Here is a 27,780-nt window from a genome sequence, read left to right as displayed (position 1 = left end):
CCCGTAGATAGATATGAGATAGAAGATAGACATATATAGATACACGGTAGGGAAATAGATATGACCTATACAGATATAAGGTAGGGAGATAGATATGACCTATACAGATATAAGGTAGGGAGATAGATATGAGATAGATATGACCTATATAGATATAAGGTAGGGAGATAGATATGACCTATACAGATATAAGGTAGGGAGATAGATATGAGATAGATATGACCTATATAAATATAAGGTAGGGAGATAGATATGACCTATATAGATATAAGGTAGGGAGATAGATATAACCTATATAGATATAAGGTAGGGAGAAAGATATGAGATAGATATGACCTATATAGATATAAGGTAGGGAGATAGATATGACCTATATAGATATAAGGTAGGGAGAAAGATATGAGATAGATATGACCTATATAGATATAAGGTAGGGAGATAGATATGAGATAGATATGACCTATATAGATATAAGGTAGGGAGATAGATATGAGATAGATATGACCTATATAGATATAAGGTAGGGAGATAGATATGACCTATATAGATATAAGGTAGGGAGATAGATATGAGATAGATATGACCTATATAGATATAAGGTAGGGAGAAAGATATGAGATAGATATGACCTATATAGATATAAGGTAGGGAGATAGATATGAGATAGATATGACCTATATAGATATAAGGTACTGTAGGGAGAAAGATATGAGATAGATACGACCTATCTAGATATAAGGTAGGGAGATAGATATGAGATAGATATGACCTATATAAATATAAGGTAGGGAGATAGATATGACCTATATAGATATAAGGTAGGGAGATAGATATAACCTATATAGATATAAGGTAGGGAGAAAGATATGAGATAGATATGACCTATATAGATATAAGGTAGGGAGATAGATATGACCTATATAGATATAAGGTAGGGAGATAGATATGAGATAGATATGACCTATATAGATATAAGGTAGGGAGATAGATATGAGATAGATATGACCTATATAGATATAAGGTAGGGAGATAGATATGACCTATATAGATATAAGGTAGGGAGATAGATATGAGATAGATATGACCTATATAGATATAAGGTAGGGAGAAAGATATGAGATAGATATGACCTATATAGATATAAGGTAGGGAGATAGATATGAGATAGATATGACCTATATAGATATAAGGTACTGTAGGGAGAAAGATATGAGATAGAGATACGACCTATCTAGATATAAGGTAGGGAGACAGATATGACCAATATAGATATAAGGTAGGGAGATAGATATGACCTATATAGATATAAGGTAGGGAGACAGATATGACCTATATAGATATAAGGTAGGGAGACAGATATGACCTATATAGATATAAGGTAGGGAGAAAGATATGAGATAGATATGACCTATATAGATATAAGGTAGGGAGATAGATATGACCTATACAGATATAAGGTACTGTAGGGAGAAAGATATGAGATAGATATGACCTATCTAGATATAAGGTAGGGAGGCAGATATGACCTATCTAGATATAAGGTAGGGAGGCAGATATGAGCTATCTAGATATAAGGTAGGGAGACAGATATGACCTATATAGATATAAGGTAGGGAGACAGATATGACCTATATAGATATAAGTTAGGGAGATAGATATGAGATAGATATGACCTATATAGATATAAGGTAGGGAGATAGATATGAGATAGATATGACCTATATAGATATAAGGTAGGGAGATAGATATGACCTATATAGATATAAGGTAGGGAGATAGATATGAGATAGATATGACCTATATAGATATAAGGTAGGGAGAAAGATATGACATAGATATGACCTATATAGATATAAGGTAGGGAGATAGATATGAGATAGATATGACCTATATAGATATAAGGTACTGTAGGGAGAAAGATATGAGATAGATACGACCTATCTAGATATAAGGTACGGAGACAGATATGACCAATATAGATATAAGGTAGGGAGATAGATATGACCTATATAGATATAAGGTAGGGAGACAGATATGACCTATATAGATATAAGGTAGGGAGACAGATATGACCTATATAGATATAAGGTAGGGAGAAAGATATGAGATAGATATGACCTATATAGATATAAGGTAGGGAGATAGATATGAGATAGATATGACCTATATAGATATAAGGTAGGGAGACAGATATGACCTATATAGATATAAGGTAGGGAGAAAGATATGAGATAGATATGACCTATATAGATATAAGGTAGGGAGATAGATATGAGATAGATATGACCTATATAGATATAAGGTATGGAGACAGATATGACCTATCTAGATATAAGGTAGGGAGGCAGATATGACCTATATAGATATAAGGTAGGGAGATAGATATGAGATAGATATGACCTATATAGATATAAGGTAGGGAGATAGATATGACCTATACAGATATAATGTACTGTAGGGAGAAAGATATGAGATAGATATGACCTATCTAGATATAAGGTAGGGAGGCAGATATGACCTATCTAGATATAAGGTAGGGAGGCAGATATGACCTATCTAGATATAAGGTAGGGAGACAGATATGACCTATATAGATATAAGGTAGGGAGACAGATATGACCTATATAGATATAAGTTAGGGAGATAGATATGAGATAGATATGACCTATATAGATATAAGGTACTGTAGGGAGAAAGATATGAGATAGATATGACCTATCTAGATATAAGGTAGGGAGACAGATATGACCTATATAGATATAAGGTAGGGAGAAAGATATTAGATAGATATGACCTATATAGATATAAGGTAGAGAGATAGATATGAGATAGATATGACCTATATAGATATAAGGTAGGGAGATAGATATGACCTATATAGATATAAGGTAGGGAGATAGATATGAGATAGATATGACTTACAGTATATAGATATAAGGTAGGGAGACAAATATGACCTATATAGATATAAGGTAGGGAGATAGATATGAGATAGATATGACCTATATAGATATAAGGTAGGGAGATAGATATGACCTATACAGATATAAGGTACTGTAGGGAGAAAGATATGAGATAGATATGACCTATCTAGATATAAGGTAGGGAGGCAGATATGACCTATCTAGATATAAGGTAGGGAGGCAGATATGAGCTATCTAGATATAAGGTAGGGAGACAGATATGACCTATATAGATATAAGGTAGGGAGACAGATATGACCTATATAGATATAAGTTAGGGAGATAGATATGAGATAGATATGACCTATATAGATATAAGGTAGGGAGATAGATATGAGATAGATATGACCTATATAGATATAAGGTAGGGAGATAGATATGACCTATATAGATATAAGGTAGGGAGATAGATATGAGATAGATATGACCTATATAGATATAAGGTAGGGAGAAAGATATGACATAGATATGACCTATATAGATATAAGGTAGGGAGATAGATATGAGATAGATATGACCTATATAGATATAAGGTACTGTAGGGAGAAAGATATGAGATAGATACGACCTATCTAGATATAAGGTAGGGAGACAGATATGACCAATATAGATATAAGGTAGGGAGATAGATATGACCTATATAGATATAAGGTAGGGAGACAGATATGACCTATATAGATATAAGGTAGGGAGACAGATATGACCTATATAGATATAAGGTAGGGAGAAAGATATGAGATAGATATGACCTATATAGATATAAGGTAGGGAGATAGATATGAGATAGATATGACCTATATAGATATAAGGTATGGAGACAGATATGACCTATCTAGATATAAGGTAGGGAGGCAGATATGACCTATATAGATATAAGGTAGGGAGATAGATATGAGATAGATATGACCTATATAGATATAAGGTAGGGAGATAGATATGACCTATACAGATATAATGTACTATAGGGAGAAAGATATGAGATAGATATGACCTATCTAGATATAAGGTAGGGAGGCAGATATGACCTATCTAGATATAAGGTAGGGAGGCAGATATGACCTATCTAGATATAAGGTAGGGAGACAGATATGACCTATATAGATATAAGGTAGGGAGACAGATATGACCTATATAGATATAAGTTAGGGAGATAGATATGAGATAGATATGACCTATATAGATATAAGGTACTGTAGGGAGAAAGATATGAGATAGATATGACCTATCTAGATATAAGGTAGGGAGACAGATATGACCTATATAGATATAAGGTAGGGAGAAAGATATTAGATAGATATGACCTATATAGATATAAGGTAGAGACATAGATATGAGATAGATATGACCTATATAGATATAAGGTAGAGAGATAGATATGAGATAGATATGACCTATATAGATATAAGGTAGGGAGATAGATATGAGATAGATATGACCTACAGTATATAGATATAAGGTAGGGAGACAAATATGACCTATCTAGATATAAGGTAGGGAGAAAGATATGAGATAGATATGACCTATATAGATATAAGGTAGGGAGACAGATATGACCTATATAGATGTAAGGTAGGGAGACAGATATGACCTACATAGATATAAGGTAGGGACATGGCCGCCATCAAGGGGGTTCTATGGGTACACTTGTCCCGGGCCCGGCCACTCTGACAGAGAGTGGAGGGCCCAGGCTGCTTGTACTGCCCGCCATTGCTGCGATTCCCGGTGCCGTCAATACTGCCCGCGGCAGCTGCTGCTGCTGCTATACTCAGTGCCGGACCACTGCTCTTCTCCCATCGGCGCAAGGAAGCAGGCTACGGCCCGCTGCCCGCCGTCCACACAGCAGTTACTTTCAAGCAAGCTGCTGGAGAATGATCCCTGCCAGCTTGCTGTAAAAATAAGAATTTACTTACCGATAATTCTATTTCTCGGAGTCCGTAGTGGATGCTGGGGTTCCTGAAAGGACCATGGGGAATAGCGGCTCCGCAGGAGACAGGGCACAAAAAAGTAAAGCTTTACTAGGTCAGGTGGTGTGCACTGGCTCCTCCCCCTATGACCCTCCTCCAGACTCCAGTTAGGTACTGTGCCCGGACGAGCATACACAATAAGGGAGGCATTTTGAATCCCGGGTAAGACTCATACCAGCCACACCAATCACACCGTACAACTTGTGATCTAAACCCAGTTAACAGTATGATAACAGAAAGGGCCTCTTAAAGATGGCTCCTTAACAATAACCCGAATTAGTTAACAATAACTATGTACAAGTATTGCAGATAATCCGCACTTGGGATGGGCGCCCAGCATCCACTACGGACTCCGAGAAATAGAATTATCGGTAAGTAAATTCTTATTTTCTCTATCGTCCTAAGTGGATGCTGGGGTTCCTGAAAGGACCATGGGGATTATACCAAAGCTCCCAAACGGGCGGGAGAGTGCGGATGACTCTGCAGCACCGAATGAGAGAACTCCAGGTCCTCCTTTGCCAGGGTATCAAATTTGTAAAATTTTACAAACGTGTTCTCCCCCGACCACGTAGCTGCTCGGCAGAGTTGTAATGCCGAGACCCCTCGGGCAGCCGCCCAAGATGAGCCCACCTTCCTTGTGGAGTGGGCTTTTACAGTTTTAGGCTGTGGCAGGCCTGCCACAGAATGTGCAAGTTGAATTGTGTTACAAATCCAACGAGCAATCGACTGCTTAGAAGCAGGTGCGCCCAACTTGTTGGGTGCATACAGTATAAACAGCGAGTCAGATTTTCTGACTCCAGCCGTCCTTGAAATGTATATTTTTAAAGCTCTGACAACGTCCAACAACTTGGAGTCCTCCAAGTCGCTAGTGGCCGCAGGCACCACAATAGGTTGGTTCAGATGAAATGCTGATACCACTTTAGGTAGAAAATGCGGACGAGTCCGCAGTTCTGCCCTATCCGAATGGAAGATTAGATAAGGGCTTTTATAAGATAAAGCCGCCAATTCAGATACTCTCCTGGCAGAAGCCAGGGCCAGTAACATAGTCACTTTCCATGTGAGATATTTCAAATCCACCTTTTTCAATGGTTCAAACCAATGGGATTTGAGGAAATCTAAAACTACATTTAGATCCCACGGTGCCACCGGAGGCACCACAGGAGGCTGTATATGCAGTACTCCTTTGACAAAAGTCTGGACCTCAGGGACAGAGGCCAATTCTTTTTGGAAGAATATTGACAGGGCCGAAATTTGAACCTTAATGGATCCCAATTTGAGACCCATAGACAATCCTGATTGTAGGAAATGTAGGAAACGACCCAGTTGAAATTCCTCCGTCGGAACACTCCGATCCTCGTACCACGCAACATATTTTCGCCAAATGCGGTGATAATGTTTCACGGTGACTTCCTTCCGTGCCTTAATCAAGGTAGGAATGACTTCTTCTGGAATGCCTTTCCCTTTTAGGATCTGGCGTTCAACCGCCATGCCGTCAAACGCAGCCGCGGTAAGTCTTGAAAGAGACAGGGACCCTGCTGTAGCAGGTCCCTTCTCAGAGGTAGAGGCCACGGTTCGTCCGTGAGCATCTCTTGAAGTTCCGGTTACCAAGTTCTTCTCGGCCAATCCGGAACCACTAGTATTGTTCTTACTCTTCTTTGCCGTATGATCTTCAATACCTTTGGTATGAGCGGCAGAGGAGGAAACACATACACTGACTGGTACACCCAAGGAGTTACCAGTGCGTCCACAGCTATTGCCTGTGGATCTCTTGACCTGGCGCAATATTTGTCCAGTTTCTTGTTGAGGCGAGACGCCATCATGTCTACAATTGGTCTTTCCCAACGGTCTATTAACATGTTGAAGACCTCTGGATGTAGACCCCACTCTCCCGGATGAAGATCGTGTCTGCTGAGGAAGTCTGCTTCCCAGTTGTCCACGCCCGGGATGAACACTGCTGACAGTGCTATCACGTGATTCTCCGCCCAGCGAAGAATCTTGGCAGCTTCTGCCATTGCACTCCTGCTTCTTGTGCCGCCCTGCCTGTTTACATGGGCGACCGCCGTGATGTTGTCCGACTGAATCAACACCGGCTTCCCTTGCAGGAGAAGTTCCGCCTGGCTTAGAGCATTGTAGATTGCTCTTAGTTCCAGAATGTTTATGTGAAGAGACTTTTCCAGGCTCGTCCATACTCCCTGGAAGTTTCTTCCTTGTGTGACTGCTCCCCAGCCTCTCAGGCTGGCGTCCGTGGTCACCAGGATCCAATCCTGAATGCCGAATCTGCGGCCTTCTAATAGGTGAGCCTTCTGCAACCACCACAGAAGTGACACCCTTGTCTTTGGTGACAGGGTTATTCGCAGGTGCATCTGCAGATGCGACCCTGACCATTTGTCCAACAGATCCCTTTGGAATATTCTTGCATGGAATCTGCCGAATGGAATTGCTTCGTAAGAAGCCACCATTTTTCCCAGGACTCTTGTGCATTGATGTACTGACACCTTTCCTGGTTTTAGGAGGTTCCTGACCAGGTCGGATAACTCCTTGGCTTTTTCCTCGGGAAGGAAAACCTTTTTCTGGACCGTGTCCAGAATCATTCCTAGGAACAGCAGACGAGTTGTCGGGATTAATTGGGATTTTGGAATATTCAGAATCCACCCGTGTTGTCTTAGCACCTCTTGAGATAGTGCTAATCCTGTCTCCAGCTGTTCTCTGGACCTTGCCCTTATCAGGAGATCGTCCAAGTATGGGATAACTAATACGCCTTTTCTTCGAAGAAGAATCATCATCTCGGCCATTACCTTGGTAAAGACCCGAGGCGCCGTGGACAATCCGAACGGCAGCGTCTGAAACTGATAGTGACAGTTTTGAACAACGAACCTGAGGTACCCCTGGTGTGCGGGGTAAATCGGAACGTGGAGATACGCATCCTTGATGTCCAAGGATACCATAAAGTCCCCTTCTTCCAGGTTCGCTATCACTGCTCTGAGTGACTCCATCTTGAACTTGAACTTTTTTATGTAGATGTTCAAGGACTTTAGATTTAGAATAGGCCTTACCGAGCCATCCGGCTTCGGTACCACAAATAGAGTGGAATAATACCCCTTTCCTTGTTGTAAGAGGGGTACTTTGACTATCACCTGCTGAGAGTACAGCTTGTGAATGGCGTCCAAAACCATCTCCCTTTCGGACGAGACGGTTGGTAACGCAGACTTCAGGAAACGATGAGGAGGATCCGTCTCTAATTCCAACCTGTACCCCTGAGATATTATCTGCAGGATCCAGGGGTCTACCTGCGAGTGAGCCCACTGCGCGCTGTAATTTTTGAGACGGCCGCCCACTGTCCCCGAGTCCGCTTGAGAGGCCCCAGCGTCATGCTGAGGTTTTTGCAGGAGCCGGGGAGGGCTTCTGTTCCTGGGAAGGAGCTGCCTGTTGGTGTCTCTTCCCTCTGCCTCTGCCTCGTGGCAGGTACGACAAGCCCTTTGCTCTCTTATTTTTGTAGGAGCGAAAGGGCTGCGGTTGAAAGGTCGGTGCCTTTTTCTGTTGGGGAGTGACTTGAGGTAAAAAGGTGGATTTCCCGGCAGTAGCCGTGGCCACCAAGTCTGATAGACCGACTCCAAATAACTCCTCCCCTTTATACGGCAAAACTTCCATATGACGTTTTGAATCCGCATCACCTGTCCACTGTCGTGTCCATAAGGCTCTTCTGGCTGAAATGGACATAGCACTCACCCGAGATGCCAGTGTGCAGATATCTCTCTGTGCATCACGCATATAGATAAATGCATCCTTTATTTGTTCTAACGACAGCAAAACCTTGTCCCTATCTAGGGTATCAATATTTTCAATCAGGGATTCTGACCAAACTACTCCAGCACTGCACATCCAGGCAGTTGCTATAGCTGGTCGTAGTATAACACCTGCATGTGTGTATATACTCTTTTGAATAACTTCCATCCTCCTATCTGATGGATCCTTAAGTGCGGCCGTCTCAGGAGAGGGTAACGCCACTTGTTTAGATAAGCGTGTGAGCGCCTTGTCCACCTTAGGGGGTGTTTCCCAGCGCGCCCTAACCTCTGGCGGGAAAGGGTATAATGCCAATAATTTTTTTGAAATTATCAACTTTCTATCAGGAGCAACCCACGCTTCATCACACACGTCATTTAACTCTTCTGATTCAGGAAAAACTGTTGGTAGTTTTTTCACACCATACATAATACCCTGTTTTACGGTATCTGTAGTATCAGCTAAATGTAACGTCTCCTTCATTGCCAAAATCATATAACGTGTGGCCCTACTGGAAAATACGTTTGAATTTCCACCGTCGTCACTAGAATCAGTGCCTGTGTCTGGGTCTGTGTCGACCGACTGAGGCAAAGGGCGTTTTACAGCCCCTGACGGTGTTTGAGGCGCCTGGACAGGCATTAATTGATTGTCCGGCCGCCTCATGTCCTCAACCGACTGTTTAAGTGAAGATAAACTATCACGTAATTCCACAAATAAAGGCATCCATTCTGGTGTCGACCCCCTGGGGGGTGACATCTGCATATTTGGCAATTGCTCCGCCTCCACACCAATATCGTCCTCATACATGTCGACACCACGTACCGACACACACAGCAAACACACAGGGAATGCTCTAATGAAGACAGGACCCACTAGCCCTTTTGGGGAGACAGAGGGAGAGTCTGCCAGCACACACCAAAAAGCGCTATATATAACAGGGATAGCCTTATAATTAAGTGCTCCCTTATAGCTGCTTTAATATATACAATATATAGCCATTAATGTGCCCCCCCTCTCTGTTTTACCCTGTTTCTGTAGTGCAGTGCAGGGGAGAGACCTGGGAGCCGTCCTGACCAGCGGAGCTGTGACAGAAAATGGCGCCGTGTGCTGAGGAGATAGGCCCCGCCCCTTTCTCGGCGGGTTCTTCTCCCGCTATTATTTTAGTCAGGCAGGGGTTAAATATCTCCATATAGCCCCTGTGGGCTATATGTGAGGTATTTTTAGCCTTTTATAAGGTTTTTATTTGCCTCTCAGAGCGCCCCCCCCCAGCGCTCTGCACCCTCAGTGACTGCCGTGTGAAGTGTGCTGAGAGGAAAATGGCGCACAGCTGCAGTGCTGTGCGCTACCTTATGAAGACTGAGGAGTCTTCAGCCGCCGGTTTCTGGACCTCTTCACGCTTCAGCATCTGCAAGGGGGTCGGCGGCGCGGCTCCGGGACCGGACTCCATGGCTGGGCCTGTGTTCGATCCCTCTGGAGCTAATGGTGTCCAGTAGCCAAGCAGCAAATCCACTCTGCACGCAGGTGAGTTTACTACTTCTCCCCTAAGTCCCTCGTTGCAGTGATCCTGTTGCCAGCAGGACTCACTGTAAAGTAAAAAAACCTAAACTAAACTTTCTCTAAGCAGCTCTTTAGGAGAGCCACCTAGATTGCACCCTTCTCGTTCGGGCACAAAATCTAACTGGAGTCTGGAGGAGGGTCATAGGGGGAGGAGCCAGTGCACACCACCTGACCTAGTAAAGCTTTACTTTTTTGTGCCCTGTCTCCTGCGGAGCCGCTATTCCCCATGGTCCTTTCAGGAACCCCAGCATCCACTTAGGACGATAGAGAAATAAAGTTTATTGTACGGCGCGGCGTGACGTCATGATGTCACGCCGCACCAGTGCAGAGAAGAGGAGCTGCAGCGCCGGAATACAGACTGCTTACGTGAGGAGCAGCTGCGAGTGGGAGCTGTCCAGAAGCAAAAGAGGAAGACGGATTTTCCCTGCATGAAGGGTAAGTGTGTAATGTATCTGTAATTGTGAGGAAGGCAGAAGGGGGCCCAGGACTGGCTGTGAATTAAATTCTAGGAGGACACAGGTCCTCTGTGTGCACTGTGCATGGCAGGACTCGTACATAGGTGGTCAGAGGGGTGCTTGGCTGCTTTTTCCACTGATTAAATTAAAGCCTATGAAAGGACACAGGTTTTCAGATCATCAGTGCAATGCATCTGTAAATGAGAACTTATTCACTGTCTATTTACTTTAGAAGAGAGTTTAAATTTATCAAGTGACAAATATGTTTAAACCTGTGCTTAAAATGCTGTTATACGTGTAAATGTTGCACAAAAAAAAGAGAAAACAAATATTAATAGTATTGTTCACATAATGCACTGCATTATATATGTTTTTTTATTTAAACCTAGATATGAATTGCACAGGTTTGCTCACCCATACACTTTTGTAAAAGGAAGGGGGGGGGGGGGGGACAGCCTATTTTGTCAGTCCCAGGCCCCACAATTTCTGATGGCAGCCCTGGGTAGGGTGATAGATATGAGATAGATATAATCAATATAGATAAGGTAGGGAGATAGATATGGGGGTGACAGTGTAAGTGTGTGATGTATCTTGCAGCCATGCTTTAGGAAACAGCAGACTGCCACATAGTCAGCCACTGAATTGTGTGTCGCATTAAAAGGATACAAGCATGTGACCCACTGTGCAATTACCTATAGCAGTGATTTTCAACCTTTTTAAACTCGTGTTACACTAACCAAGATTTTAAAATTGCCAAGGCACACCATCCGTTTTTTTTGATCCCGCTGTAATAAAACACATTGGCCCCACAATAATAAAATACACACCTGCCTCCCCCCCATAGTAATTCCACACACCTGCCCCCCATCATAGTAATACCACACACCTCCCCCCATAGTAATACCACACACCTGCCCCCCCAAAGTAATTCCACACACCTGCCCCCCCAAAGTAATTCCACACACCTGCCCCCCAAAGTAATTCCACACACCTGCCCCCCACCATAGTAATTCCTCACACATCAGTGTGTGTGTGTGTGTGTGTATGTATATATATATATATATATATATATATATATATATATATTATTATTTTTCCAATAAATACTCAGGGGCAGATGTATTAAGCCTGGATAAGTGATATAGCAGTGATAAGTGGAAGGTGATAACGCACCAGCCAATCAGCTCCCAACTGTCAATTTACATATTGGAGCTGATTGGCTGGTGCGTTATCACCTTGCACTTATCACTGCTTTAGCACTTCTCCAGGCTTAATACATCTGCTCCTCAGTCTCTGCGCAAATGATCCGTGTAATCCAGCGTTTTCTCTCTGAAAAATCCACCAAGTGCAGCTACATCCAGCTCCAGGCAAATGGAGCATATGGTATTGGTGCTAGGAAGAAATCCCTGACGAAGACCACGATTGGGCGAAACACGTTGGGCGTAGCTACAGACCGTGGACAGTGTGACGTCACCCGCTTGGTCCGGAGCCAGCGTGAGGGAGTTGATGAGACGGAGATAAAAGCACAGCACTGACGGGTCTTTATCTTTGCCATATTGGAATCTTCAAACTAACATGTATGTGGATAATTATCTTATGCTATAAAGTGTGCTACCTTTACAATTCACGAGTGCGCTCTCCAAATTCTTCCTAGTGTGTGTGTGTGTGTGTATATGTATATATGTGTGTGTGTATGTGTGTGTGTGTGTGTGTGTGTATGTGTGTGTGTGTGTGTGTATATATATATATATATATACATATATATATAATAAATTTGCAACCTTAAATCTTGCCCTCTCTGCGGGGAGAAGTGAGGAGCACTGGGACGAGGCAGCATGGAGGAGGAGGAGGAGGAGGAGGAGCAGCAGCAGCGAGTGAGTGTACTGTGCACTGCACACTGGGGAACGCGACGTGCGGTGCGTGACCTATGAGTCACCACAGGTCACGGGCCGGCTGTCGCTGAAGTGCAGCACTGCCCAGCGACCAGGTATATCTGGCTGGCTGCTGCGGCAAGTCTGTGTGGCGGGCGGCGGAGGGTCAGTGTGGCGGCACACCTGGCAACTGCTCGCGGCACACCTGTTGAAAAAGGCTGACCTATAGGGTCAGTTTTACCAATACTACATTATATAAGAAAAGAAAAACTACATAACAAAGATAGGCACAAGATTATTAAGAAAATACATCAGGCGCTGATTCTAAGCATCCATCGCATGTATCCACCAAACGTCCAATATTCAGTCAGACACCCTCAGTTTCGGTTACATTATTACTTCAGTGCCAGCTGACATAGCCAGTGACCCGCTATTACCTCAGCGTTACATCCACAGACATGAATGCATCGGACGTTACCTCATATTAAAAAGGAAGAATCATTTTTCTTAAAACACAGAAAGAGTAGGAGAAGCGCTATGGATCCATTGCTGAAAGGAAATAATTTTGCATTTGTTTTATTTTCAACTAATTATCTCTCAGATTATTCAAAATATCCTATTTATGTCTCTACTATTTATTTTACACATATTCCCTCCCTTACAGGGCTGTAATAAGGTGATAATACCTTCTATATTTTCACCAATTTTCAGCACTTGTTGAATTGCTTACACGTAGCTCATTTGCATGTAAAATGCATAACAATCACCAGCTCATTTGCATAAATAATGCATAACAATCACCAGCTCAGTTGCATAAATAACGCATCACAGTGATGTCACAATGCCACAGTAAGCAGGGAAAACCTCTGATTATGACCTGCTGGACTCCATTGCTGCCTAGTGTTGAAACGGCTGCAGCATCAGTCACGTGCTAGAAACAGACCGTAGCTATTGGATAACTTTCTACAATCAGACTCACCACAGATTACAGACACCGGATTTGCTGGCATTCCTTAAATAAGAATGTGGAACGGTTTGCCATGTCCGTGCTGCCGCAAGGCGAGCCGGCCTGGTGAGGACTCAAAGTGGGAAGCATGGCACTGAGAACAGTGAGACTGCTAGACCTGCCGAGAGACATTCAATCATCGCGCGCTTTAGGAGATTCATGCCTAAGAGGAGGCAAGGCAAAATGGGTGGAACCAACATTACCGACCTCATCACTGAGAGCAAGAAGGATTCGATGCTATCCTGTGTGGATCTCTCAGTCTTAATACAGGCCTCACATGATGCTCCTGACAAGGAACCTGGTAGAGACCAGGAAATGCGCTCACCTGCAAAATCCAAGACGGTGCAGGCTTCCACCAGCAATCTGCTCAGCTGTCTAACGGAGTTCCTCTGCTGCAGGTGTAAAGAGTTCCAGGATATATCACCAACATATATTGCTCTATGGATAACCACTGTAGACAGCTTCCTCTCTGAATACTGGTGGAATGTCAGTTTCATCACTCCAACCAATGTAGTGTTTCTCTACATGCTCTGCCATTAAGGTCATGTCATCCGAGCTGCTCAGCGCACGGGAGCTAATGGTATGTCTATCAACATGTCTGTATGTATCCTATGCATACGTGGGCAGTGAGATCACCTACCCACTGAAGCCGTTCCATGCCGAATGCTCGAAGGAAGCCTTTTGGAGTCATTGCCTCTATGTTATCAACCTAATGAGTGCAAAGATGCTTCGCTTCCACGCTGACCCCCAGTATTTTGCCCAGGTCTTTGAGGATCTTAAAGCTGAGGGTGGACAGCAGGATATTATGTCAGCTTAAAATCATACTGGACAGGCCCCATTATCAAAACCGGAGGTGCGGCCTCAAAAGTGATCAGGCTCCCATCAGAGGTGGTAGAGGCTAATATAGATACCAGTAATTCTGTTGCCGCGAATTAAAGCAACAGCTCTGGATTGAGAACCATAAAGAAGCTCAAATTCAGGCTTGGGAAGCTAAGGCAAAAGAAACCCCATTTCAGGCTTGGGAACCTAAGGCAAAGAAACCCACCAATGGCTGTTATTGCATGGCTATCGGGCGTGGCCCCTTGTCGATGGGGTTACCAGTTCTTTAAGAATTGGTAGTGGCACAGCCACCATGGACCAACGCAATATTCATTTTTCGCTAAGTTAAAACAGTCTAAATGTGCCGTCAGACTTGCCATGACAGACTTTTTTGACAACTTTCAGCTTAATTTGCAAAAAGAGGATTTTTGGTCACTTACCGTTGAATCCTTTTCTCTGAAACAGGCTGTGGGACGCCGGACCATGGGATTGCAAGATGGGCTGGAGTTTTATACTCAAACTACTGTCATTTTAATTCTAAGCTCCTCCCCCAGCAACCCCACAATACTAGTACTTCTTCATAAAGAGTCCGGTAAGGATTAGCAGTAAACCGGTGAAACTGTTACGACAAACAAACCATCAGGGAAATGACAGTCAAGAACCTGCGCGTGAGGGAGGGAACACATTGTCCCACAGCCTGCTTCAGAGAAAAGGATTCGATGATAAGTGACCAAAAATACTCGTTTCTCTGTCAGGAGTGCATGTGCTGAGGGTTATGGGTCGTTGGGTTGACTCAACTTAGGTCGACAGTCATTAGGTTGACCATGGAAGGTCGACATGCATTAGGTCGACAGGGGCAATAGGTTGACATGGTCATTAGGTCAACATGTACTAGGTCGACAGGTCAAAAGGTCGACATGGGTTTTTGGACTTTTTTGGTGTCGTTTTCTTCGTAAAGTCACGGGGAACCCCAATTAGTGCACCGTGTCCCCTCGCATGGCTCGTTACCATTCCCAATTGTAGTCCACGTGGATCGTCAAGTATGAAAAAGTCCAAATAATGGGAAAAAATTTGAAAAACTCATGGCAACCTTTTGCCCTGTTGACCTAGTACATGTCGACCTAATGCGTGTTGACCTACAGTGGTCGACCTAATGACTGTCGACCTAAGCTGTGTCGACCTAACGACTGTATCGCGTGCTGAGTATCTGTCCCAGCCTGACCTGACTGCTGTCTCCAAACAACAGCTCTCTGGTAAGGGGGTATATGTGTGGTCAGGGATTGCGGCTTTGGAGGTGGAAGTGATGTGGCCATGGGGTGGGCGACTGTGGAGGGGTTAGTTGTGTGATGATGGGGGGTTGGTTGACCCGGGGTGTGGGGGTGTTAGCTGCTCATTAAGGTGGCTACGGGGGGGGGGGGGGGGGAGAGGGGGTTGTTTGCCACGGAGCTCTGGTTTGCATACTTGTGTGGGTGTGCCCAGCAATGTCGCTTCAAGTTGGGGGGGGGGGGGGGGGCAAGGTCTGGCTCCAACACTTTCATCCTGGCTCCTAGATTTTAGAATAATTAGTCAATCCCTGTCACGGATAATCAGTTTTCTTAATGTGTCTATAAAGATATCTGATAAATATAGTCACAGGATTAGAATATATAAAATAGTCACAGGATTAGAATATATAAAATAGTCACAGGATTAGAATAAGATTTCATTAGCCCATTCTTGTGAACCAAAGTAAGGAGAGTGCACTTTTATCTCTAGCTAAGGAACTATATTATATTGGTGCTGTCAGGGAAGTAAGTGTAGGCAGAGGGAGGAGGCACGTGCCAGACTTTATTGGTGAATGGACAATACAACAAATTGAGTGTATGTCACTTGTGAGAGTCTTTACCACAAAGCAGCAGATTATCAGACAGTAACACACACCACAGGAATAAGAGGTACAGTATACTATGCAGCTGCAGAGTCACTTAGCGTGCTCACAGAAAACAGGCATAGACTCCAAGAGCAATAGAATCAGATTTACCGGACCCATTAAACTGCAGGGAATAGCATAGGCAGGAACAGAGCTGGTGTCAGGGAGACAAGATACAAAGTCATATTGATCCCATGGATAATCGGGTTCTGACGGGTGTTGGGACAGCCGGTATCTTAACCGCATCCCCTGGACTGCATCTTTATCGGCACAGGAATTAGTTTTAAACACATACAAAATCCATACTTGTCTACTCTCCCGGAAATGCCAGGAGGCTCCCAAAAATCTTGCGGCACTCCCGCCCCCCCGGGGGAAGTAGGCAAGTCTCCTGACTGCCGCTCACCCCGCCGCTTACCCTTGCTCACCTCCACCTACTCCCTGCGGAATCCCATCATAAAGATAAAGGGGGTGGGGCGATAATGCAATTTGCGTTAAATTGCGTCATTGTAGCCCTGCCTGCCGAGTTACAATGCGGGCATTGCAAAGCGGGGGGGGGGGGGGGGGGGGGGCAGGGCTATGATGAAGTAAACGCATCACCAAACCCCGTACTGCCTCCCCCACGCTCCCTCCTGTGTGACCTGGCTTCTCCCTCCCAGAGAGAGCAGCCAAAAAGTAGGCATGAAAAAATCGCAGCTGAAGAACAATGGAACGTGGTGTGAGAAAGACGTAGCCACTGCAGTGTAGCGCTTTGTATACAGACTCAGACTCATTTGCACACAGATATACAAATGTCACACATCACATTGATCAGTGTAATATAGCACAGTAGTTTTGTCACTTACATTCTATTTATTTTTTTAAAGCGAATAAGAAGCATATTTTAAGCGACTAAGACACTCTGCGTAGTCGTCCAAGACCTAGCGCTCTGACAGGGGCTGTTGAGCCTGTCCCTAACTACAGAGTATGAGGACATATCTGTATGTGCACAATCATAGCTTTAAAACCCCCATATATTATAGGGGTACTTTTCTTCCAGCACGTTATCATTCTATAGAACAGTCACTGGCAGTCAATGCAATAAGCTGTAAGGCCTTTAGTTTGACAGGACAGAAACTGCAAAGAAATAAATTATTATAAAAAATGGCTTTTTGCATGGAGTTGAGATGTAAAAATGTTTTTTTTTTTTTTTCCGTGCTAGTAAATGAATTGTACAGAAGACACAAGAGACGAAAATGCATTGCCTGGGTCTTTCAGCAATTATGTGTGTATATTATGTAAACATGTTACACAAAAGTCCAGATACTTACTGAATCTAAATGGACTGAAAGTTACTGTATGACCAACTAAAGCGGTCATTCCGAGTTGATCGCTCGCTAGCTAATTTTTGCAGCCGTGCAAACGCATAGTCGCCGCCCACTGGGGAGCGTATATTTGCTGTGTAAGGGTGCGATCGCATGTGCAGCCGAGCGGTACAAAAATAGTTTTTGCAGTTTCTGAGTAGCTCAGAACTTACTCAGCCCTTGCGATCACTTCAGCCTGTCCGGTCCCGGAATTGACGTCAGACACCCACCCTGCAAACGCTTGGACACGCCTGTGTTTTTCCAACCGCTCCCAGAAAAGTGTCAGTTGACACCCATAAACGCCTTCTTCCTGTCAATCTCCTTGCGATCAGCCGTGCGAATGGATTCTTCGTAAAATCCATTGCCCAGCAACGATCCGCTTTGTACCCGTACGACGCGCCTGAGCATTGCGGTGCATACGAATGCGCAGTAGTGACCTGATCACTGCGCTGCGAAAAACGGCAGCGTGCGATCAGGTCGGACTGACCCCCAAGATGTAAGAATAACAAAACAGGAAACTCAGGGCCTAATTCAGCATGGATCGTTATCCTGAGAAATTGCAGTTGTCTGCGAGTAGAAAGGAAGACAGGAAGAAAAAATGTCCCCTGCAAGTCTGCGAATGCATCACAGATCGCTATCCACTCGCAGATGCATACGCAATTTCCAGAACGTCAAAGATTTTTTGCGGTCTGAGCAAATGTAAGTAGGTCTGAGGCTGTAACTAATCTGCGACTGAGACGGCCTGGAAGTGGTGTGCGCTGACGTCAGGGACCCTCCCCCAGAAACGCCTGGGCACGCCTGCGTTTCTTCTGACACACCCAGAAAACGTCAGGTTTCCGCCCAGGAACGCCGGCTTCCTGTCAGTTAAACAGCGGCTACATTACGATTATGATCTATATGCAATTTCTGTTGCTATTACCCCTCACACATGCACAAAGCAAACGCTGCACATGCGCAATCCTTCGATAATCACTCAACTTGCAAATTCTCTCATTAGGGATCCATGCTAAGTTAATACTGCAGTTTACCAAGTGCTTGTGTGATACCAATCCCACGGGACATATAAGTAAAAAGTGTTGACTGAAAAAATCAGCCTCTAATGGTCCTTTATTCTATTTCAATCCAAATACAGTAACAGGGGGTGTTACCACTAACAAAAAGTTCCATACAAAACAAGGGAGGATAGAAAAAAGATTTGTCCAATGTGGAGCATAATCAATAAAATATAACCTTCATTATATATTTTTAATAACAAATATTATGAAAACATGCAATATAAAATAAAGAAATAGAGACTGTGTTTCATAGCTAAGAAATTAGATTTCAAATTACTGCATACAGTGTCCGTACAGTATTTGTCTGTAATAAATACAATCACAGCAGAGATGTTATCCCGTGAATTATTTACAGTGTTCATACAATCTTATATATATATATATATATATATATATAAATACATCAGAATGTTGTCTTATAACAATTCTGTAGTTTATAACACCACTTATTGGGCCTAATTCAGACCTTATCGCAGCAGCAAAATTGTTCTCTAGTAGGCAAAACAATAGGGGTAATTCAGAGTTGATCGCAGCAGCAAATTTGTTAGCAGTTGGGCAAAACCATGGGGGTCATTCCAAGTTGATCGCTAGCTGCCGTTGTTCGCTGTGTAGCGATCAGTGAAAAAAATGGCTAATCTGCGCATGCGTATGCACTGCAATGCGCACGCGCGTCGTACGGGTACAAAGTCCTTTGAGGTTTTGCACTGGTTCTAACGACAATTCCGAACGCAAGGAGATTGACAGGAAGAGGGTGCAGGCGTGGCTGGGCGTTCGCTGGGCGGGTGTGTGACGTCAAAGGCCGTCCCTCCGTCGTTAGAATCAACGCACACAAAGAGTAACTACAGGGCTGGTCTTGTTTTGCACAAAAAGATTTTATAGGCGCTCTGCTGCACAAGCGTTCGCACTTCTGCAAAGCGAAAATACACTCCCCGGTGGGCGACGACAATGCATTTGCACGGCTGCTAAAAACTGCTAGCGAGCGATCAACTCGGAATGACCCCCCATGTGCAATGCAGGTGGGGCAGATATAACATGTGCAGAGAGAGTTAGATGTGGGCGAGTTATTTTGTTTCTGTGCAGGGTAAATACTGGCTTCTTTATATTTACATTTACACTGTAATTTAGATTTCAGTTTGAACACACCCCACCCAAATCTAACTCTCTCTGCACATGTTACATCTGCCCCACCTGCAGTGCACATGGTTTTGCCCAACTGCTAACAAATTTGCTGCTGCGATCAAATCTGAATTAGGCCCCATGTGCACTGCAGGTGGGGCAGATATAACATGTGCAGAAAGAGTTAGATTTGGGTGGGTTATTTTGTTTCTGTGCAGGGTAAATACTGACTGCTTTATGTTTACACTGCAATTTAGATTTCAGTTTGAACACACCCCACCCAGATCTAACTCTCTCTGCACATGTTATATCTGCCCCACCTGCAGTGCACATGGGGCCTAATTCAGATCTGATCATAGATGTGCTACATTTAGCACATCTGTGATCAATTGCACAGACATGCGCTCAGTACAAGGCTAGTCCGCCCCGCATGTCAGGTCCCTACTCCGCCCCCCAGCACAGCTGCTAAATCATTGCACGGCGGCGATGCTTTTGTACCTGACGAGCATCTCCCTGCCAGCGCAGCTTCTGCGCGCTGTGGCAGGCCACTACATGCAGCATCCCGGGTCGCAGTGGCTGCGTGTGACGTTACGCAGCCGCCGCGGCCCGCCACCCGATGGTCCGGACACGCCTCCGTTGTCCGGACCGCGCCTCGCCAAAGGCGTTCTAACGCCGTTGGCACGCTACGAGACTGCCTCTGCCTGTCGGCAGAAACAATTGAATAGCTGCGGGCGGGTGCACACGGATGTGGATAACAATTGAATCGGCCCTCAAGACAAATGAAAAAGGTGATTTCAAAATGGAGCTTACAAACAACAACATAAATGCTAAAATGATGAAGATGAATTCAACTAAGAGTCCTCCACACTAGAACTGGGGGGTCGGGGGAAGGGGGGGGGGGGAATAATGGTTGGACACTACTGACATAGGGAACCCGTTTTATAAGAATTTGGCATCCTAATTCATATCGCTGCATCTCAGCATTTCATATGTGCACATAGGATTAGTCATGGTGGATAGTCATATATTTATAATTGGGACTGGGGTCGGATTGGACCAATTGGGGTAAAGGGGGAACCTCCGATTGTTTCCACTGCCTGAGGGCCCACCCCCTCCTCTAGGGATCAGGTTCCAGACAGTGCACTTGTATTATACATTATACATATGTTACATCATAAAGCGCATGACTATGATTTATTTCCTACAGTGCATTGCTGTTATTACTCTGGTACACTATCATTCATAGACTAGCTGTATTTACTATATATATATATATTTATGAAAGGGCCAAGACCATGCACTCTCTAATCTAATGATTTGGAAAGCTTCTGGGGTGGCTGGCCACACCCCTCTGGAGGCTGACCACACCCCTGTAATGGTCCCTCCCTACCGCAGCATTTTCCCGGTGGGCCCTCCATACCCCAGTCTGACACTGATTGGCAGTGTAGCTCATTCCCAAAACTGTGAGTTCATAAGTACGGACGGTGGTTATCCTGTTAGAGAAGTGGACAGAGAAATCCCAATTAAATAAACTGTCTTCAACATTCCTGTCACCATGTAATACAGAGTAATAAAGCATCGCTCCAATGGCAACCACACAGTGAGGGTTCTAAACACCAAGGCCCTCATTCCGAGTTGTTCGCTCGTTATTTTCCTTCGCATCGGTGCGATTTTCCGCTAATTGCGCATGCGCAATGTTCGCACTGCGGCTGTGCCAAGTAAATTTGCTAAGAAGTTTGGTATTTTACTCACGGCATTACAAGATTTTTCTTCGTTCTGGTGATCGTAGTGTGATTGACAGGAAGTGGGTATTTCTGGGCGGAAACAGGACGTTTTATGGGAGTGTGTGAAAAAACGCTGCCGTTTCTGGGAAAAACGCGGGAGTGGCTGGAGAAATGGAGGAGTGTCTGGGCGAACGCTGGGTGTGTTTGTGACGTCAAACCAGGAACGACAAGCACTGAACTGATCGCAGTGGAAGAGTAAGTCTGGAGCTACTCAGAAACTGCTAAGAAAAATCTTTTCGCAATATTGCGAATACTTCGTTCGCAATTCTGCTAAGCTAAGATTCACTCCCAGAGGGCGGCGGCTTAGCGTGTGCACTGCTGCGAAAAGCGGCTAGCGAGCGAACAACTCGGAATGAGGGCCCAAAGCAATACATTTCAGGAGCTATGAGATATCAGAATCATTTAACTGTCAAACCGTGTGATTTCCTCTCATAAGGAATACATTGCAGCTCCTACGGCATATAGTATCTCTGAAAAATATTTCACATTAAAAAATGCAATTAAAAAAATAAATCTCAAAAGTGCGCAGTATGGGGCTAATTCAGGTTGGATGGCCGTGACCAATTTACTGCAAAAATGACAAAAAAGATGCGGATGTCCTGCGCATGCGCCTGCATTTTCTGCGGGGGGGGGGGGGGGGGGGAATGCGATCGGCTCTGCCTGTTAATCGGGCAGAGGCGGTCGCGGGTCAGGGGCGGCAATGCTCCATTTCCCAGGTGGAGATGGAGCGTTGCGGAGGGCAGCAAACAGGGGCGGTACGGCGCAAAACGGGGGAATGGTGGGGGCGTGATTGCAGCGGCTGCATGACGTCACACGCAGCCGCTGCGATCGGAAACATGGCGACGGGCCTCCTGCGGGTGCAGCTAAGCTGCGCCGGCAGGAGGCATGCTTAATTTCTGCTAACCAGCATCGCAATTTCTGCTTGTTGAAGGGGGGGAGGCGGCGGTCAGCATGCTGGGCGGTCTTGCCCTGCGATGGACGGCCCCCAGCATGGCAGAATTTGCAATCCTTACTGAATTAGGCCCTATGTGCCTTTTTCAGCTTCAGTTGCAGTTTTGCCATTTCAGCAAAACTGCAACTGGCTGCGATGGCATGCTGGGGGTCGCCCGGCGACTGCAATTCAACTGCGATTGCATCGCTGAATTGTGGATGCTCCCCTGCCTCCGCAACCAGGCTGCAAAGGCAGGCACAGACCGGCTATTTTTGGGGTCGCAGCAGGCGCCCGTAACGTCACGCAGCCGCCCCCGTTTCCGACGACACGCCGCTCCTGCAAAGCCGCGTTGATGCCGTGCGAATGCCTCTGCCTGTCAGTGAGGGAGAGGCGTTTGCATAAGTGAGATGCGATCACATCTCGCTGTGTGCACACGTGCAGTACGGCTGCTGCGCGTGTGCTGATGTGATCAATACTGAATAAGGCCATATGTTCCATATGAAAAAACAGAATTAATTACAAAACACACAATACTATCATCAGTTTAAAAGTATAAACAGTGTGATGGTTGCAATGATGTTACCAGTCACCAATAATATAAACATACACTATAAAGAATCAACTGAAAATACCATAAGGCAATTACACTGGAATACTATCAGACTACTGGATCGGCACTTAGTAACTCTAGTGATATAGTGCCAATTTGAAGAGATTGAATCTCCAACTGCCAAAGGTGAATGTAGTAGTATGGCACAGTGGGGGTCATTCCGAGTTGATCGTAGCTGTGCTAAATTTAGCACAGCTACGATCAGGCACTCAGACATGCGGGGAGACGCCCAGCACAGGGCTAGTCCGTCCCGCATGTCAGTGCCGCCCCCCCTGCAGAAATGCAAAAGCATCGCACAGCGACAATGCTTTTGCATCTCAGGAGTTACTCCCGGCCAGCGCAGCTCCTGCGGCTGGCCGGGAGAACCTCTTCGCTGCCTCGGGTCGTAGCGGCTGCATGTGACGTCACGCATCCGCCGCGCCCCCCCCCCCCGACGGCGGCTTAACGCCGCCGTCTAGCCCCCCTCCCGCCCAGCGACCAGAAGCGATCGCAAGGCAACGACGGTCTTCGGCCGTCTGGCATGCGCCGGCGCACTGCAGCGCATGCGCAGTTCCAACCCAAACGCTGTGCTGCGATAAACTGCAGCGAGCGATCGGATCGGAATGACCCCCAGTGTGCACTGTGGATAGCTGGAGATGACCTCTGTGTAAAAATTCACTTGTGATTGTCCTATCCTGAGCACAGGAGCCAAGTTCAGTGCCATTACTCAACCTTCCCCCGTATGTCTGGAGCCCCTGAAGAGAGTCCTTACCGCTAGCTGAGTGAGTGCAGTGAAAGGGAGGTGTCCTGTTGGTACTCCACTTAGCTCAGGAAAACGCAAAACTGCAACTGCCGAGAATCGCATGCTGTGGGCCGCCCAGCATGCTAATCGTTAGCCAGCGATGCAATCACAATTCAATTGCAGAACCTGAAATTAGGGTTGACCCCCTGCAAAAGCAGCTAGCCTGCGTATGCAGTCAGACCTCCACCATTTTTTCTGTTCACAGCGACCGCATGTGACGTCACGCAGCCCCTCCGAAAATGGCCCGCAACCGCACGCATTTTCTACAACACGCCCCTGCAACGACGCGTTGCCGGCCCCGACCACCCGGTAAACACCTCTGCCATTCACATCACTGCGTTGCAATCACAATTTCCCGTGTAGAACATGTCGTGCATGTGCGCACTGGCCCGAAAGATGGGAAAATGAGAATGCATACTGAATAAGGACCTGAGTCCATTAGAAATTCTCGCTGCGCTCCCCACGCTTCGGGACCGGTCCTCCGGTGGTGCCGTGGACCACCATCACCCGAGTGGGGATGTCGGCCACGGGTTGGGATGTCAGCTGGCAGTCGGGATTTCAACCGCCAGAATTTCTCCGGGTGTCGGGATTCCCGAGTTGGACAGCCAGAATCCCGACAACCGGCATATTGAACGCCTTCCGTTTTAGAGAGGGCTGGCAGGCTAGACCATGGGAGGGAGGGAGTTTGCCCAAAATGATAGGTAACTGCAGTGACAGGTAATTGTAACTTTACAGGGTACCAGCAGATCATGCTCCCATAATCGGATCACCCTCATGCGGTCATCCCCTTTAAAACATGGGGGTTTCTTAGAAAGAAAACCGCAGTGTGTGGTCTGGAGACAACTGGCTCAGAATTTAAATGTCCAATAGCCAATAGCAGCCCTTGGTCTAATGACAACACCTGAGCATAGATTGCACCTGTATAAACATTACATAGTGAGGAGATAACCAGGTACATTTATACCCAAAAGCCGAGTCGCACCCAGGATTTGTGCACGGCTGCTTCCCGGATGTAAATCAGCGAGACCCCTTTCAGACAGATAGCCCGACCAGGCAACATGCCAGGTTGATGACATCACCACCGACACATACGGAGGCATTGCTGTGAGATCAGATGATCTCCAATCGCCTCCTCTTCACTATGCAGTGAATAGGTGCACCGCAACTCCCGGGTAACTGGATCCGGGAAAACCATTTTACACTGTGCCACTCCCGGGTTTTTAGCGGCGGTGTAAAATGGGGGTATAAGTGTTGCTACTTAAAACAATATTATGCTTACATAAAAACAATTGTTGAAGCCGAACATTCAGAAATATGGTTATAATATAAACACACAAAAAGGCATCGCTGGGGAGAGCACTATACTTAGAATTAAATAATGGGATAAACATACATCTCAAAAAGCTGCCTATTGAATCACCAGCCAGAATGGCCGAATTTACCTATTAACCTATTGAGCTATTCTGGCTGGTGATTCCGATGCCATTAAGTGTTATTATTCATATTCCTGATTTTTTTTTTTTTTTTTTGCTGTTTATCACTTTGTTTATACTGATGATACTTTTGTGTACTTTTAATAAATTACATATTGAGGGTTACCAGCTCGGTATATTTTCTTTAAGCAGGCAGATAGTAAAGAAGGTATAGCCAACGGAGAGGACGCCATTGCTACAGAACCTGTCAGTCATTTGTCATTTGCAAACGGGATGACGAAAGTCAAGATGTTGTTTTTTTTTTATTATTATTATTATTAATTTGGGGGTGGTACCAAATTTCCAAAGCATGAAGTGAGATAAAGTGGAGAGAGACAAACTGCAAACAAACCAGCTCCTGTCATTTTTCATATAACATAACAGTTGGGAGCTGATTGGCTGGTACTTTCTCTCCACCTTATCTCACTGCAAGCATTGATAAATAGACACGCATCACTTTGTACACAGCTAACAAGAAGCACAGCTTAGATATATATATATATATATATATATATATATATATATATATATATATCTATCTACAGTACCTGCTGGAATACAGCTGATTTTCTATCACAAATATAAATAAACAAGAAGATATAATGTACACATCACACACTGTACACACTATTTCCAGACACACCCCAGCAGCTGCAAACAGCACCATAGAGGAATTCCCTTCCACACCATTCTGCACCTATCCTCCAAACTCTCCGATCTGTCTCACAGCTGAATCCGTAATACAGTCTATTCATTCACCGTAATCACAGAGCCCTGTCAGTGCCCAGTCTATTCATTCACCGTAATCACAGAGCCCTGTCAGTGTCCAGTCTATTCATTCACCGTAATCACAGAGCCCTGTCAGTGCCCAGTCTATTCATTCACCGTAATCACAGAGCCCTGTCAGTGTCCAGTCTATTCATTCACCGTAATCACAGAGCCCTGTCAGTGCCCAGTCTATTCATTCACCGTAATCACAGAGCCCTGTCAGTGCCCATTACACTGTACCCAGAGGCAATCACAGACCAGCAGCTGAGGATATCCTGCTGTGCGCAGCCTGTGTGCATCTGGACCAGAGAGAGCGTCACTGTGGCAGCGGCACAGCCCAGGGTGGTGATACCAACCGCGCAGAACTACAGCAGTACAGTATGTGTGGGCAGCACTGGGCAAGCAGCATTCCCAGGACAGCACATATACATAATATATACATATACACAGCCTGGATGATGGGTACAGAGGATGCTGACATCAGGTGCACAGGTGCAATCCCCATCACTACATTCCCGGGGTGGGCAGAAGCTGCGGCTTACCGAAGTACACCGTCTTGTCACATTTCGGGCACTTGGATGCCATGGCTGCGGCTGATGTGCTGCTGCTGCTGGCGCTGTCTCCCAGCACGCTCTATGGAGACTTGTGTCAGTGACAAGCAGTTCCACTCACTCCCTGCTCCTGCTATTCCTCCTACTCCGTATTCCTAATGCTCCCATTGGCATGGCTCGCCGACCCCGCCCTGCATTATCCCCCGGCTGCTGCTACTGCTGCTGCTGCTGCTGCTGCCGGCTACTGTCTGTCAGAATGCCATCTTCCACAATGAGGGTGCAGAACCTCAGACATGAGCCTGCTCAGTCCCCTCACTCCCTCCCCTCTCTCTAGGCTGCTGCTAGGCAACAGGGCCCACTGCTAGCTCTGACTGGCTCTCACTGACTCAGAGAGCCAATCAGAGCCTAGACCTCACTCTGCTGCTGCAGTAGTCACTCACACAGCAAGCAATAATAATGAGCAGTAGTACACACAATAATATAAACAGCCATAGTCAGTTGTGAATGTGAGTTACAACATTTATTAGAAGCTGCATTGGTATTACCACCACACCAGGCAGTGACCGCTATATCCTCATCTATGTCCAGTGTTGGTCAGACTCAGAGAGACTGGCTGTTTTTGTGACTATAGGGGCTGATTCAGAGACGGACGCAGCCACGCGTCCGTACGCAGCGGCCACGTCCGTCTGGTTTGCGCATGCACACTGGATGCGGCCGTAAGATGATTGACAGCGGCGAGCGTTCAGAGGACGGTGACGCAGTGTTTCGTGGGCGTGGCGGGCCGTGCTGGGCGAGCCGGGAGCTTTTTCGGTGCGGCCGCATGACGTCACACGCAGCCGCTCTAATTAAAAAAATTGCATAGATAGATAGGGGTCAACCTTAATTCCATGCATCCACAATGTAATTGTTGACGCATCAGGAGGCGGCACATCACACATGCTGCGCGGCCTTGCCCTGTTTTGGGTGACCCCCAGCATGTCAGGAGACGGACGCAGATCTTGCTGAGTATGCAACGGACTGCGTCTATCTCTGAATCAGGTCCCTAGTG

The 27,780-nt window shown here is 45.5% G+C and overlaps 1 protein-coding gene across 1 annotated transcript in view; it reads right to left on the bottom strand.

Moving 5' to 3' along the window:
* The window catches only part of LOC134980475 (cysteine-rich protein 2-like), a 166,184-nt gene extending 139,115 nt beyond the window's left edge, over window positions 1–27,069 (bottom strand). The window contains exon 1 of the mRNA XM_063947318.1: window positions 26,724–27,069. Coding sequence (XP_063803388.1) covers window positions 26,724–26,766 — 43 coding nt within the window. The 5' untranslated portion in view covers window positions 26,767–27,069. The remainder of the gene's footprint in view (window positions 1–26,723) is intronic.
* Window positions 27,070–27,780: the final 711 nt, after the last annotated feature.

This window comes from Pseudophryne corroboree, chromosome 12 (assembly GCF_028390025.1).
Source record: "Pseudophryne corroboree isolate aPseCor3 chromosome 12, aPseCor3.hap2, whole genome shotgun sequence".
Classification (NCBI taxonomy): Eukaryota; Metazoa; Chordata; class Amphibia; order Anura; family Myobatrachidae; genus Pseudophryne; species Pseudophryne corroboree.
Note: the sequence above shows the minus strand (reverse complement) of the source record. Positions and strands in the feature narration are given on the sequence as shown.